This window comes from Lissotriton vulgaris, chromosome 10, assembly GCF_964263255.1.
Source record: "Lissotriton vulgaris chromosome 10, aLisVul1.2, whole genome shotgun sequence".
Taxonomy (NCBI): domain Eukaryota; kingdom Metazoa; phylum Chordata; class Amphibia; order Caudata; family Salamandridae; genus Lissotriton; species Lissotriton vulgaris.
In genome coordinates this window covers 668045806-668063006 of record NC_141698.1, presented here as the reverse complement: position 1 = coordinate 668063006, position 17201 = coordinate 668045806, and the positions used below count along the sequence as shown (strand labels likewise).

General features: G+C 44.5%; 1 protein-coding gene across 4 annotated transcripts in view; it reads left to right on the top strand.

Annotated features, from left to right (window-relative positions):
• ESYT2 (extended synaptotagmin 2) overlaps nt 1-17201 on the top strand; it is a 556590-nt gene that overhangs the window by 477496 nt on the left and 61893 nt on the right. For 2 of the 4 annotated variants that reach the window (XM_086941502.1, XM_086941504.1), the window contains one exon: nt 1434-1493. The exons of the other annotated variants lie outside the window; for them this stretch is intronic. In XM_086941502.1, the coding sequence (XP_086797628.1) occupies nt 1434-1493 (60 nt within the window). The remainder of the gene's footprint in view (nt 1-1433; nt 1494-17201) is intronic. 4 annotated transcript variants of the gene reach the window in all.

The following is a 17201-nucleotide window of genomic DNA, read 5'->3' as shown; positions in this document are numbered from 1 at the left end:
CCAATATCAAGAGACAGTTTCTCTTGTCGCATGCTAATCAAGTGGTGCCACTCAAACAATTTCTCTTTGGTTAGTGACGCCAATGTTGCATGCCAATAACAACATTACAAGACACTGCAGAGAGAGGCACATGATTATTTGAAGCTTATTTTATATGCGTCTGGCATAACAATTACACAGATAGAATGAAGACTAGTACGGCCCTTTTTCATGTGAAAAGGTTTAATGCAGAAGATTACAATAAGTTGAAGATAGGGACAACAACTCTGGGCAACTACCAGTGGCTAATGACATTTGAAAGTGATAGGGCGTAACCTTTTTGTCGGAGTGCACCATGGCGAGCGAGCGAGCCTGAACATCTTAAGGGGGGGTTCAAGGTTAGTAAAGCAATTGTGAAAGTGCAGTTATTACATTAATAAAGGGATGTCATACAACAACATGTAGATAGAAATATTTCTGAAGCTAGGCCCTGCCAGAGCCACTTACCTCTAACCAATATACACGCTATGTGCCAGCAGGGCCTAGCCTCAGAAACATTTCTATTGTTATGTTATGTTTTTGAAGCTAGGCCCAGTGCTGGCACTCAGTGTGTATGCAGCGAGGAGGCATTGTCACCGCCTCCTCGCTTGTGCCTCGAGGGCGAGGAATAGTTCTCGCCCAGCTTTGCAAATGCGCACATTGCGCAGGAAGATTCTTCGAGACAAAGTATAAGTAAGTAAAATAATATTTATATTTATTTTACATAGTTTAACTTTCAAGTTTCACGGGGAGCACCAAGCAGTGAGCACTTATTTAAACTGCTCCATTGGTGTACTTCAGACTCTCCCTTTAGTTTTCCCTGATGCTGGTAGGTGGGGGTAACGCCCCCTACGCCCCTTAATACCAACCGCCACTGGCAACTACACTTGGCTACGTTACTGAAGGAAGGAATTATAAATGCCAACAGCTTCTACTCCTTGGGTTAAGTTCCCATTGGAGGAAAATAAAGTCCAAGTGAACGAATGGCATTAGTTTCAAGTGTACCAAAATCTACTTTTTTGGTGAAGATCCAGAGCCAGGCAAATATCACAGAAACCGCGAACCACATCCATCAGAACTACAACCAATACATTTCCTGCCACATGATACCTTTATGTTTTTGCAACTATATTTAACATTCCTGTGATCAGTGCAGCAGTGTTTCAATTATTTTCGCACATTAAGGTGGACTGAGAAGAAGCATTCACAAGTGGAGGTATTCTTTTGTACATTTGAATGCATGAGCCTCAAAACCTTGCCTTGCTGCTTTTATGTCCTTGCTTTGTTTGGTTTGATTCTTACTCCTCACGAATCATTTTTTATGTTGCTATTTATTTTGTTCTTAATAACCTTGCAGAACTGCACCATTGCATGACGTATTAACCCTCTGTGTGTCATTCTTTCCTAACCAAAAGAGTAACCCTTTAGAATTTAGCCGCGAAGGCGCGAAGAAGACCGCTACTCAGAAACCCAAGGTAAATAAGCCATTAACAAACACCAAGTTCAGCTAAAATATAACATTTGTTTTGTCCTTCATGGTCACACCCAGATCTGTTGACATCAATGGTGTCATGCCAGTCCAAAGGGTATTTATCTCTATCACTTTCCATTTGAAAAACACATTTTAAGAGAGTTGATTATTTTTTAGAAAATGTATTGTAAAGAATTGTTAAACATTTTTAGCGTTCACAGATGAGCTAAAAAGGATAACACAATGGTGTGGATCAAATATTTCTGCAGTTCTGTCCACAAAAATGGTAAGAATAAAACTTTATCTTTGTTTCCTTGAGCATAGCACCAATACAGGAGGCCAGCCAAAAATCATTTTTCTGCTCCTGTAGGTTTACATCTATACTTGGAAGTATTTTAACTTTTTTTCTGGAATCGACAAATGTTTCCATGCTTACACCTTGGAAGTTGCAACAGTAGCAGTTTTCACAGGAACACTTCTGAAATCCCTTTGTGAATCCCATTTTGCACAAGAAAATAAACATGTTTATATTTGCACATACTAAAATCTTCGAACAAGAGCAAATGTCGTTACTCGCAAATGCACTGGTTAGCCGTTGGGGAAAATATTGCCTCTGCAGTAACACCAACTCCTGCATCCCTGACAGTTTAGGGGATGGTCCTGACCATTTTCTCCTTGGAAAGATATTCTTACTTTAGCATTAGTAAATGCCAGAGTGTTTTCAGGGTGGGAATGAATCAGGGAAAAAAGCATGTGAATGTATGTTTTTCAGGGCATTCCGTCCTCAGAAAGCCCACTCCAAGTCTCTGGGAGTAAATCTACTTTTAGAAAAATCTTTGGCTTTCATTAGAAGTTGCGTGGTACTGTTGGGGGCAATCTCCAAACCCTAATTATTGATACTGTGCAGTAACGCCTCACCGTATTGTGCAATTAGAAGTTAAACGCTGTGGATTGGGGACTAGCTCTGTAGATTAGGTTTTACAAGGTGGAAAATTGCGTATGATTCCCACAACTGCTTCGTTTTACACACTCATTTTACCACCCGCTTTAAATTGGTGTTAAGTGGGAGCAGGAGCTTCTGGGCAGGGCAGAGGTTGAGGGTGGGAAGTTCTGGGAGGTAGAGGTCAGAAGGGGGAAAATTGTCCTGGCACCCCTCGTGCCAGAAAAGGAGGTCGGGCGAGGCCGGAGGATGAAGAAGCCTAAAGTGATTTTACCAGCCAGTTTTTCTCACCCAGTAAAATCAGATCCGATTCCATATGGTATTTAGGCTCCACCTGACTGTTTGTGAGGCCTTTGTTTCAGTAAATAATTTTACAATTATAAAACCACCTTTTATTGTCAGATGTGGTTTTAGACATTTGTATGTGTAAGCTAAACATACATGTGTTTGACTAAAATTATTTGTTAATATAAAAGAGGTTTGGAAAATTTCTAAGGGTATATGGCAAAGTGTATCAAATTTGCATTATTTTTTATTGAACAAACTTCAAACGTTCTTTTATGCATGCATCCGCCATTTTCAAATTTCTACCAATATCAGATGGGAGAACAATGGAAAAATGGAAACTTGATAGTTGTGGTCTTTACTAATCTACTGTGTTGCCCTACCGCAAAGATGTAGTGTATTTGTTACAGACAACATCATCATAATGTCATTGTTAGGTCTGGCGCAGACAACCATAGCAGTTTATCAGTCCCCTTGTCTAAAATAAATGATAAGGCATAAAGACTGGGGTAGAGCATCGGGCCCTCAGCCATTGCTTGTTTCCTCTTAACCATCATGTGGACCTCTAGATGTAAAAATCTGCAAAGGGAGAGATGTCCTGAGTGACAGTTTTATCATATTGGGCAATAGGACATGAAAACATAACTACCTTAAGCAAGAGACATACCGTTGGGCCCTATGTTTAGCCATGAGTTGCTGGAGTACCAAAACATTTAATCTGATGCCTGCAGAGTGCAACAGGTTGGAAAAAAGAATTGACTTAAGCAAAGGGACTAACATTGGTTAAGCAATCTATCGGGTGACTGGCGTATCATCTCCATCGCCCCTCCTCTTCTTCTCTGTTGTGTCTCTTAAAGAACACTCCACTGTTCCTAAATAATTCTAACAAATTAGAAATGTTTAATGAGGATCCTTGATGGATGCAACAGAGTGCCAAAGTGGAAGGCCATCAGTACAAAAGCAGTGTGGTTTGTGCTGTATGTGTTTTTGTGATTTGAGGAGGCAATGACCTTGTTTGAGTTAAAGGTGATTTCATAATGTAGTCTACGGTATTTTGCTCTGGGAGACTTCTAGGTTAGGTTAACTTGGCAGGGTTAGATAAATGTTGCTTCTGGGAAGGTGCTCTGGAGTTGGTGAGGTGGTGGGTGGAGCTTGAATTCGCCAAGTCAAAGTGGCAGCTAAGTTAACATGATCTGGGACCTAGGTGCAATGCAGAGCAATTCTTTAAAGTGTCTTCAAGGCAGCACAGATGTTCAGTGTAGTATCTCCTACACTGGGTAAGACCGACGAATCTCATCATAGGGTCAGAGCACCTCCTTCCTATTCTGCCACATACATTATTTTCCCTAATTTTGTAGACATCAAATAGACTAAGATAGCCTAAGGTCTTCTGCCAATTTCACAACATTAGGAAAAAATGTTCTTGGATCAGATACTGCTAAAATCATGTGAACAGGTAAAACATTTTCAACTCCTTTCCTCCCACCTCAGTTTCTTTTATTCCTGCTTCTAATTTCAGAGCCTTGGCTAGAGGCCCAGTGGATACATTGAATAATATAGTGGGCGGAGGATATCCTGAACTTAATACAGAAAGCTTCTGACAACTGTTGTGTAGCTATGATCTTGGCCTGGGTAAGAATATCTACCCAACCCCATGAAATGCATGAGATGCCCTCTGAGCACTAAGTGCCTGTAGCATGAATTCCCATCCTTTCTTTTAGGCTACCTGAATCAAATCCTTCAGTAACATTGTCTTGTCATCAAATCCTTATTTTCTTGTATTAAAATTCCTGTTCCCTGTCGGTAGGTCAAATCACAACCTTCACAATTTTTGTTGCCAAGCCTTTGTAAGAATCAATATCCCACCTCCAGCTACTGCTGTTGCAGCACTCTATATCTAGAAAGCATCTGAATCACTGGCAGAGCTAAGAGATTGTAGTATTTTCAGGCCCTACAGCCAGAGTGAGAGTGGGTCATGTCATTCTTTGTTGTGGAATATCAAAAAGGGTGCTAGACAGGCCTGTCCCCTTTCACCCATGCTGTCTACGCTCGCCATGGAACTTTGAGCATGTTATTTTAGGAAATATGGGATCTACAGTAAGTTGTATGTAGCAGGTTATCGACATATGTAAGTGGGCGAGATCAAGAAACCACCAACAAAAAGGGACAAACTTAAGGGAAAGATTGTACACTTTTAGTGCAGTATTGGGTCTTCCTAATGTTGCCTGTTTCTGCCACAGTACGGCCCAGCATACCCAAACACACTTTTAGCAATCCCCATTACTGTAGGAGCACATGCCATTCAAATGCTTCAAATTTATCACTTCGATACTGACCTGATAATGGGGAATGGATGTAAAGCCACAGGCGCCATTAAGATCTTAGAACAATTGTAGAAAGTATTGCCATTGTCATTGATGGTTAGGGTTACATTATCCAGAATGATTTTATAGACGTTGGGTTGCATTGGACATACTGTCTCTTTCTTTTTTTATTTAATTTTTATTGTCAGAAAGAAGTACAGTCATAAAATGAGTAAACAGTAAGAAAAGGACATAATGCATAAAGCAAAAAGAAAGCAATGGAAAAACATGCCGTCAGCAAACAAAAAAGGACATGATAAATAAAGCAAAAACAAAAAAAGCTCAGCAATGGAAGCTTCTCTTGCAATATTAGAAATCCTTATAGTAGTAGTAGTAGTAGTAGAAAAGCTTTATTTCGATTTTTGTAAATTTAAAAATCATAAAAGCTACAGCAAAAAAGAAAAAATCAATACATGATGTACACAGAAATAGCATTGCATTTACAACAAATTACATATATACAAATATTTAAAAACATATTAAACTTTTCCTTTTTCTAAAAACACTTTTTAAAAAGCCAACCATGGTGGCCACACAGAGTTCATCATTAAGTGATTGAAGATACAGTAGGGCTGGGCGGCACTGGTACCAGGTTCCGTGACTCTTCAAGAGCGGTTTAATCCATTGAACTCTCTCATTGTGATAAAATTTACAGAAAAGAATCACATGGAGGGTTGATTGTTCTACCCTCCCATCACATGGACATTTAATAAGCGTTTTAGACCAATCATTGGTTTGTGGGAATGAAACAACGCGAAAAAAGATGTTAAATCTAAGCCTGGTAAGTAGGAACCTGTCAAAACCCTTGGTACACCAGATCAGGTAGGGTTCCGTATTAGCCGAGGTAAGCAGTAGTTGGTGCTGCACAACCGTTTCCTTGTTCAGTTCTGAACATAGTCGCAAGGATTCTAAATGATGCCAGCAACAGTTTTTTAAATCTTTCCTCGAGATCCTGGATAACTTCTCTGGTGAAGTATAAAACTCAGGCTTCCCTAGATCTTGGCAGAACTTTCGTATGTATGACAACCATGCTATTGTTATTGGATTTATCGAGAGCCATGACATCACGGATAATCTCTCTATTGAGTTCCAGGTCCACTACCGTCCAAAGCCTGTGCCAAAGTAACAAAGGTTGCATCGCAATCAAATCACTGATGTGTCGGACCCCCAGCTCGGCATGACAATTAAACACAGATAAACTAGATGGAATGGCTAAAATAAATCTTAAAAATGCGTTTTCTACAACTTGCAGTTCCCTTGTATCTTGGATACCCCAAATCCTTATATTCCCATGGGCGTCCATAATCTTTCAGCAAGTGCTTTATGGCACATCTAGACAGCCCCATATGGTTCTATACTTTCTTAGAGCCTGAATGCCCCTTGCTTTAGCAGGGCTTTTTCCCTTTCCCCCTTTTCTTTAAAAATGAACCATCATTCAATCTCGGTAGGGGGGTTAGGAGAGATCCAAGCTATGGCTATGGCCAACCGGGCAGCAACCATCATAATTGTCAAGATAGAGCCATTCTGAACACCCACTTCCTTATACCCTAGCATTTTTTCAGTTGTCGAAAGGGTGAAATCTCCGCCTAGTCTACATTTAATTGCTGCTGTTATCTTATCCCAAAACTATTTTAAGGCCGACAGACAAAACAAACATATGGACGATACCAGCCGCATAAAGCCCACATTTAGGGAAGTTCTGCCTTGTCTATCCTTTGGTCCCCCCCTCGCCCCACCTTGAGACCATCCAGCAATCCTTTCAGGGGTATAATTTAGTAGACAAAGCGTCCGAAATTGTTGCAACCGTAAATTCACTGAGTGTACGGAACGGGCAATAGTATCCAGAGCTCTCTTCATATTCTCAACAACAATATTTTCCCCCAAAATCTCACTCCACTTGGAAGCCAATTTTTCACACCCCTCTACTCTGTTCTGGCATAGAATTTGATACGCCTTGCTAATGATGGCGTACCGGGTCTGAGCATACATGCATTCCCACATATCTGATCCAGAAACACTCAGAACTGGCAAGTTTCTCACAAGGTAATCCCTAACCAAGCATTTACAATGTAACGGTTTCGCCTTTGGAAAAGTTAGAACTATTGGCATTGTAAATGACAAAATTTGTATTTATGTGTTGGTTTTGAAAACAGATAAATAAATGGCATTGTCATTTACATTGCCAATAGCTTAATCTTTCGCAAATGTGAGACCTATTGTACCCTACGGACGATTTCAGCAGACAGCAATTACTACCACATACACACACCCAGAGCCACACACACAACCAGAGCCAGCCACACACACCCAGAGCCACACACACACAAACACACCCAGAGCCACACACACACACACACACACACACACACACATCCACACACACACACACACACATCCACACACACACACACACACACACACACCCAGAGCCACACACACACACACCCAGAGCCACACACACACACACACACACTCTCCCCGCACCTAACAAAACACGCCCCCACCGCTTTGTGGCACTCTACACTCTCTCACTTGTATCAACCGATGGTGCACTTTAGCCATAGAGCCTACTGTTCAGTACATGGTAAAATGCCAATGTGCAAAAACTTCACCACAAGCAACAAACACTTCATGCTTCGGTAATGCGAGTGCTTTTGCACTTTCACTCCAAAACATAAACAAAACGGCCAAAGTCATTCGGGAAGGAAACCACGAATACAACTGCAGTGTTACAAAAGTCCCATCACTGACTCTCTGATAACCACAAAAGCCTCCCCAAAAACAATGTGTGCTGGGACTGGGCTTCGCAGCAAGGCCCTCGGCCCTCCAGCGCTCCGCGGACCCCGGCAGAGGCGCCCTGGCCTGGAATGAATGGAACCAACCGGCCCCAGCACCGCGTGTGTGTCTGAGTAGCTGCCGCTCTCCAGGTCGCCCGGCTCCGGGGCCTTGGTATGGAGGAGGCCCGGCAGCCCGTGCTTTTACTGTTATCTTGATTAATCCTTACGGGGTAACCCAGTATCCCTGAGAACCTGGGCAATACAGTAATAGTTTCAACAATGGTTCTTTCGGGTATCTGAACAATTGCTTTGAATCATATGCATGCCTTCAGCTATAATCAAAGTATTAAGTATTAATGAAGATAGGAACTGGCCTTTTATAAACCTCTCCCCTTTCCCCATAATCACTTATTCACTTGTATATGTCACATTGTCACAATATTTCACATTCAGTCACTTCTCTCACTGATTGGAATTGTTGCGCCGCAATTTATATTTCGTGAAAAAGTTAAAAAATTGCTCTTTTTTATATTTATATTCTTACAGAAGGTGTCAGTTGAAATCTAAAAAGAAAGAAAAAAATAACTGTTTAATTAAAAAACACTCTGACCCTTCTTCTTGTGTTTGGTTTTGCACTTTAAAGATGACTAATGTAGCATATATCTTTGAAACTATACTTTGATTATAGCTGAAGGCATTTACTGTTATCTTGGCCTCTGCAGCGGGCATGGTTCAACAGCAGGAACCGCTCGGGGTGAGCAACTGCTTCACACCAGCCCAGCTGTGACAGGAAGGAGCAGCGGGGAACCGCAGGAGAGAGAGAGAGAGACTCGTGAGCGAGCCCTACCTCGGTTCTGTCCGGTGTGTATGGTTCATGCTATACAACACCGGGTGTGATGTGCTGAAGGGTGCGTGCAGTGCCTGTTGATTTAACACTACTCAGGAGCCCCCGTCACAATACCAGGGGCGAGATGTTCAGTAGGTGGGCGAGGTTGGTTCTAGTCATAGTCCCCAAAGCGCATAACAATGCAATATAAATCACAAAGCAGACTGGTACAACATGCAAGAAACAAAGAACACATGGCAACGTTAACATGTGTGCTCGCTGCATTCTCTTAGTGGAATCCTGTGTCCCCTCCCAAAATCCTTTGCATGGCGCCTGATGGGAAACTGTGACTGTCCTGCAACATCACCCCCAGCCCTGTTTCCTCAAACAGGACAAACTTGAACGAGTGTCAGTGAAAAACGAAGACACACAACCCAGGGTGGTACTTACTCTATAAGCTGGCCGCGTATCACAGAACACAGAGTCCCCCATGCCCCGCGCGGTCAGTCCTGCCCGGCTCCCCTGGCGGTCCCGGCTGCGCTCCTCCTGCACGCCCCGCCGCAGGCGCTACATTGGAACCCGAGGAATCGAAATCCACTGCCTGCACGAGCTGCGAGCGGATCAAGGCTGGGACGCCGCCGGCTGCAATTGTGCCTGCAAGCCCCCTATGCGTCTCCAAGAGGCGAGGCGGGCTGAGCACAGGTGACGGGCCCGGTCACAAGCTAGAGATTCCCACCCACCCCCCCGTCTTTCATCACATCTCCTCAAGTCGCCGAAACTCTGAGGCTGGAGATTTCTTGCACCCGCCTGCCACGCCCACCTGCCGGGCGCAGGCGCAATGGAGGGAAGGGTCCATACTAGGCGAAGGCTGCGCTATCTGCATAGGGGACCGGACCGAAGAGATGAGTGGGCAGCTGAAGTCCACTCTTACTTTTTCTGGGGTACTTCAGAATGAAAATGCTGCGGCGACCACGACACAACCTCACCTCTTAACCCATGAACAGTTTCCAAATTGCCCCAGCCCATGACTAGAGTCCAGTCTTGGTTTTTCTCAGAATTCTGGGACTTGTAGTCCTAGTTATACTAGTATAAAAACAGTGCTACAAGTGACAGAATCCAAGAACAAGTGCAGTCTGCGCGGCTATCTAGAGGGTTTCAAAATAGAGCTCGGCGAAATAGGACGATACAAAATTAAACTATGACATGAAATGACCTCATTCTGCTAGTGTGGCACACGCAGATCTGACGTCAAGGCAATAGTAAGGGGACAGCTTATTTTGTACATCATTTTCTTCTGCAAATTCGCAAATGATTCACCCACACAGTATGCCACTCATGTTAATTTACATTGTAATGACATGTGTATATTTCTATGAACATATAATTACACATTGCAATATAAAACAAGCAAAAGCACAGTGCGCCCTGTAGGGATTCGGGGGCGTGTTTTTCGTGCTCTCTCCTTCCCATTGGCTGGAGGTAAAATTCCAGCCAATGGGAAGAGGAGAGGGCGGGACTTATAAAAAGACCCAGAAACGCCCCCGAATCGCGTCGTGACGGGGAAAGAGTGATTGACAACCAATCTCTTCCAATGGTTAGCCTCCATTTATGGAGCTAGCCAATGGAAGAGAGAGGCGGGACAAAGCCCCACACTGTACATCAAAAGATTTCGCCTGCGTGCGCATTGCTGCGCAGTGCTACGGCCAGGCAAAACCTAAAAACAGACGTTGAGGGATTTCAAACATCAGTTGGAGATTCTCAAACGTCTTAAAACCATTGCAATCATATAGTTGTCCATATTCCGGGTAGCATAGGGTTACCCCAAAGAGGAAGTCTACTGTGTACGAGAGATAAAGAAAGTCTGGTTTTAAGCCCTACCAAATATATGCACAGCCTCTAATCGTTTTGAACTGTACACGTTTAAAATAGTTAGGGTCATTAATTCGATATAAGAACATCTGGCTCTCCCCCCAAGAATGGCAGTGCCAAAATTCTGTTTGCTTGGGATTCAAAAGACTGCATAGACGACCAAAAAAAGCGGCCCAAAAATAGTTAAAAATTCGGGAGGTCTAAGCCACCCTGATTATAAGGGAGCTTTATCGCCCCAATAGCGCGCCTTGCCTTCTTATAACCCCAAATGAAGCTACTCAAAACCCCATCTAGCTTTTTAAAAAACCTATTAGGAATACGTAGAGAAAGAAACTTGGAGGTTCAGTGGGACCAGAGACGAGGGAATTGGGAGGACAGGATTCAGCTGTCGCAGCAAGCCCTCCAGTCCATCAAGTGGTAGTGTTCACCTCACAATCTCTTCCGAGGGATTCCGTTCCACAAGGAGATACCGACACAGACCATTGTGACAGATGCTTCTCTCCATGTCTGGGGAGCGCATTCAGACCACCTTCAGATACAGGGCACATGTCCCAGAAGGAGGCCACGTACCACATCAACTTCCTGGAACTCCGAGCGGTTCATTTGGCGCTGAAAGCCCTCCAGCTGTCCTTTTGCACCAGTTCCCTGCTTGTCCAGAGGGACAACACAACAACAATTTACTATCTCAACAAGCAGGGGGACTCACGATCTCGCCCTTTGTCTCGGGAAGCACAGACAATCTGGAATCGGCTGTTGGCCAGGGAATCTGACTATAACGGCAACTCATCTGCCAGGTGTGCAGAATGCTCAGACAGACACTCTCAGCAGACTTGTTCAAGAAAATCAGAAATGGATCTTAAACGATAAAGTGGTGCAATACATCTTCAGAAGATGGAGTACTCCAGAGGTTGATCTGTTTGCCACTGCAGAAAACCGCAAATGCTGAGACTTTGCCTCCAGGTTTTACCAACCAGAGACGCTAGGGAATGCACTGTGGATCAACTGGTCGAACAGCTTTCTCTACGCTTTTCCACCCATTCCCCTGATCCCAACAGTGTTTATCAAACTTTCCCAATCACGGGCCAAGATGATCCTCATTGCTCTGGAGTGGCCCTGTCAGTGGTGGTTCACCGATCTACTACACCGGTCTCTCCTGCCGCACCTTCGACTGCCGTGTCGGTCGGACCTTCTCGCGAAGTTCGGAGGACAGATGGTGCACCCCAACCTCTTGTCGCTGAATTTGGCAGCATGGCTCCTGAGCTAGTGTAGTATGGACACCTAAATCTCCCTCAGAACTGTATGGAGATATTAAAGGAAGCAAAAAGACCATCCACACAGACTTCCTATGCATAAAAATGGAAGAGAGTTTGCATTTGGTGTGCCTCTAAGAATGCAGATCCTACCTCCTGCAAGGAGGATATCATTATTCCTTATTTGCTGCATTTGGCTCAATCTGGCCTGAATTTTCATTCCATTAAAGTTCACCTAGCAGCTTTAACTGCGTATAGGAAATGTCCTTCACAAACTTATTTTTTCCAGATCCCAGTCATCAAAGATTTTCTGGAAGGTTTGAAGAAAGAGCTTCCTCCCATTGGGCGCCCTTCACCTCCTTGGGAGCTTAATGTGGTGCTTTCTAGACTGATGAGGGAGCCTTTTGAGCCCTTTCATAAGGCTTCTCCCCAGCATCTGTCCTGGAAGACTGCTTTCCTTGTAGCCATAACATCGGCTCGCAGGGTGAGTGAAATCCAGGCTCTCAGTTGTCAAGAGCCTTACACTGTGTTTCATTCTTCTAAGATAGTAATGAGAACTTACCCTAAATTCCTTCCGAAAGTAGTGTCAGAGTTTCATGTGAATCAAACAATTTTTGTACCCACGTTTTTTCAGCATCCTTCCTCTCCTGCTGAGAGATCCCTTCATTCTCTTGATGTTAGAAGGGTGTTGAGTTCTACTTAGATAAGACCAAGGAGATTCGTAGATCGGATCAGTTGTTTGTTAACTATGGCTCTGTCAAGACTGGTCTTGCTACCTCCAAGCAATCCATCTCCAGGTGAGTTGTGCCCCGTATTCAGTTGTGTTATCAGAAAGTTAACAGGACTCTAGTTAGTAAGCCTAAGGCTCACTCCACCAGAGCTAAAGCTGCTACAGTGGCTTTCCCATTGCAGAAATCTGTAAGGCTGGCACTTGGAAGTCAGTCCATACCTTTGCTAAACACTACTGCCTGGACACTAATGCCAGGGCAGATGCTCAGGTTGGGCAGGCTTCACTGAGGAATTTATTTGCACAATAGTGGGTCTGTTTGTTTCTTCTACCTCTGGGGTTTGTTGTTTGGGGATGGGCTTGCTATTCTATTCACATGATTATGACTATACACAGAGATCCCCTACTACAGAAGGAGTAGTTTCTTACCTGTAACTCCAATTCTGTGGTAGGGGTATCTCTGTGATAGTCATAGGCAACCCGCCCTCCTGTCCCGGTGGATGAAACGGTAATATCCAGAAATAAGCAGGCCTTGCTTTAGGTGCCTTCAAAAAGAACTGAAAGTAACTAGCCTTTGGCTGTGCATCATGGGATACTAAGGGTCTCTGGAAGGATTCTTAAAGGCACGGTATCCATTTACAGACACATAATGGCAGCCTTTGGGGGCTTGTCTGTCCAACCCTTTATCTCTAACATGAAAAAAGGATCTTTGTGAAGGGGAGTTTTTCAATGTGTGAAACTCAGTAAAATAGTTACATTTAACTTTTTACCTGTCTATCTTTTTCACTTCAGGCTGAAGTAATGGCCAGCGTAGCAGTGCTTAATTTGTAAAATATGAAGTGCAGGTGCTCAAATGGTTGTCGAAGGCCACACCTACTTTTCTTTGGCTCACCCACTTCCTCTACTGGCTCCACCCACTTCCTATATTAGCTCCACCCTCATCTTCAACTGGCACTGCTAAAAGTCAGATGTAATATATACCGGATCCGAATTTCAGCAAGGGAGCCTTCCTCATAGTAAGGTTTTGATAGGAGGTTCCCCTGCCCTGTGAACATTTTGAAAAAGATTAACTCAAAAGTGCATTTAAAGCACAATTTTGGAATAAATGAGCTAAAATCACTAATGCATTGAAAAGGGACAATTTCAGTGATGTATGTGCTGATTTGAGGAAAGGACAATACTGGGGTAGGTTATGCCATTTTTAACATAGTCTTTGAGTTCTAAGGTACTACTTTTACATAGCTTATGTGTCAAAATAAACCAAAATGTTGTGAAAACACTCTAAACTGATAAACTGAATAACATTGTGATTCCGTAGTAGAGACAGTTAATGCTGCCCTGCCAGCCTCCGCCATAAATAAAAGCAATCAATCCTGGCCGTTCACGCTTGCTGCTGTCTGCTTTCACTTAGACAACTGAACTTACTTTCACTATTACACTCTTTTAGTGAACCCAGTGCTGAACGGTTCACTTCACCACTGAAGGCCTGGCCACAAAACGGACGGTGGTGGTGAGCCTGAGGCAGTGCGGGTATGCTGTTGGCAGGGCTCCCAGACTTTGACTCCTATGCCCACCTGCTCTCTATTGCAGTTTTTTGAGTGCTGGACTTTACTTTGTCAGTCCCACCTCCCTATGAAGCAGCCCAAGTTCGGGAGTCTAGTGTCTGGTCAAAAGCTGACTCACAACTCCTGATGCCACATCCCAACAAATCAGTCACAAGAGCTTTCATCACAGCTCAGATATATCCCACACATAGACTGATCTAAAGCCTCAACTGCTCAGCCTCCACATGATGTCCTTCCAAGTTTAGACCCATCTTGAAGCCAGGTCCAGCCTCTACCTGTACTCCCATACTGAGCTGTGGCCTAGCCCGTGAGCAAAGGCAGTTTACAATTACTAACACCTCCCTGATGCTTTCCATGTAGGCTGTTGCAGCAGGAGGACTATGTCCTTTAATTCCGAACAGGACCACAGTCTACCACAGAGGCACTGCCAAAGTCCGCTAGTGCACCACATTACTATCATTACTCTGAATCGAAGCTCTGGCTTACTGACCTGGGCATCAATCCTCCATCAGTTTTGAGCCATGACCCAGTGGCTCTTTCCCAGACAGTAGATGCCTTTGCTTTGGAGCTTCCATGCTCCACCTTACGGGCACTCATGCACCGGAGGCTCCAATCCTGGACATCAGGCTCAAATGGATGGGACTTCTGCATACTCCTGCTGGGTTCGGGAAAATGCTGCCTATGTACCTGTACGATCTCTATGCTGCCTCTTAGAGCCATCTAGGCTCTGTAGAACTGAAGTGGACGAATGAAGCAAAGACTCAACGCTAGCCACAATTCCATCTTGTTGAGCTTTTCCGTCTTCCCTAATCCCTTCACAGTCTGCACTGCCATAACTGGCCCCATTAATACTATCTGCACAGCAACCCTCTCATCTGGACCTTGATACTCAACACACTGCTACTTGATCCACCCTCCATTGCCTGGTAGACCAATCTGGTTTCAACCTGAAGGACCCTTGCAGGCATTCATTAAAACAACAGCCCTACAGTCTAATATTAATAGAGAAAGGACTACCTATGTTTTTCCCCTCATAGGCTGCGGCCATCTTGGAGTACTGCGGCAATCTTCATTATAAATATAAGTGCTGCTGCAGTAATAGAGAGAAGATGAATACCCCAAAGCTGTTTCACTATGTACAGGCCGTGGCGTGGCCATCTTGTGGGATTGCAGTGGCAGTGATGGGTAGCAAATTGGCTTACACGGAAATGAAAAATGACTACCTCCCAAGCTGACTAGATCCAATGTCTTATCTTCTTTCACTGACGTTGGTCATTGTTGAAGTGGAGATCCAATGAGTCCTGCTACGGCAAGATCTGCACTGATATTTCCAGTCAAGTAAGAGGAGATAACAAGGCTGGAAAATAGTTGCCCTGGCCTCTACCTACAAGCAATTGGTCGCAAATTGAAGCTTTCAATGATGTTTAAGGATTTCAAGAAACCGCTGCAACCTTTCTCACTACTGTCCTCTTGCACCTTGCCCAGAACACGCTAACTATCCATAAGCTTGACATGGGCACTTAAATATTTGGGATGATAACCACTGTAACCTGCAGGCTACAGGTCTGGTCAACAGTATGGACATCACATCTGGTCTTCAGAAAATAGGACACAACAACGCTTTCCCTATGCCCATGAAGCTTACCACATTTTGGAATGTGTACAACCTCATATCCAAGTAAATATCCCATAGTCACTTATTCTGGGCACACAAACTTAGTACTGAGGCTTTTCTGCATACCCACCTAGCTGCTCCTCTCTGTACAGATGCCCTTCATATATTCTATTTCTACCATTAATTTGGTAATCCACAACAATTTTGTTTTAATAGATGTAACTGCTGTGACAATATTCTCTGGATCGGACATCAGTGGTAGGAAGCACATTAATAATGGTTTTTAATTTTGGAGGCTGTCTCGTGCCTCCCTTTATTGGAAATTCACTGGGGTGTGGCAAAGCAGCGTATGCGCGCGCAATTGCAATATTAAAAAATCTGCACATGTTGCTTTCCGCGCACATCCCCAACCTGAACCCCACAGATTTTCTGAACCGAACTGAAACTGAATCCATCCAGGCAGCCTGGGCCGGCCCGCAACTGCACAAAATCAAACTACCAACACCCCTGGGGCACTGCATCAGAGACGCTTAGAGACACTACTGCATCAATCAATATAAACATTTAAATAAAACATAATCACGGCTCCTGACAGGCCCTGCCACACCTGAGCAGCTTTATTTTTAACCCATGATGATGATTAGGCCGCCGCCGCCAGACTACCCAGGCCATGACTCAACTGCTGGCGCTTAACTTTAACTCTATGTACAGACTGCAGAGCTGTAGACAGTTTACGCCACCGACCGTGTCCTCCACTGACGCGGCCACCAACGCAATCCATTCCAGGGCCAGAAGAACTGATCCATCCAGGCAGCTCGGGCCGGCCCGCAATAACAGCCACCCCACTGCACTACAACATTGTAAACTAAGGGCCGCGGGTCCTCGGCCACTCATCAGACCAATGACAATCAAAATGATAAATAAAATAAAAATAACAGTAATCACGGCGCCTGCGGCCTGCCAGTCAGGCCCTGCTCTGCCTCACCTGCGCAGTTTTATGTAAATATCGATGATTAGGCCACCGGCCTACCACAGGGCCCAGGCCATGCCTCGCCCTCACCTGGTGCTTCTGCAGCAGTAGTCGTCGTCGTCTGTTCCACTGAGTCTTCCTCAATGTCGTCCAGGGACCAGGACCCGCTACTTTGAATGGCGGCGGTGGACTTCAACCACCCACCACCACCAGTGGATACTCCGTGCGGTGGTGAGGAGCGGCTGTGACCGACAGTGCGGGTATTCTGGTGTGTGCCGTGGCCAACTGAAAGCAGCAAGCTCAGTGACCCCCCCACTGGGCCGCAACACTGATCCGCGGCCGCTGGGTCGGAAGTCTTGCAGTCAATGAGGATAAATTGCATCACCTGACCATTTAAGACAGTAAGTTGCCATGATGCCATCAATCCGATTCCTTCCTCCAGTCATCAACACATTAACACAACCAGAAGTGTGGTATAGTAACTTTCTAACACAGTGACAGGCCAGCAGCACTTGTTATGGACCG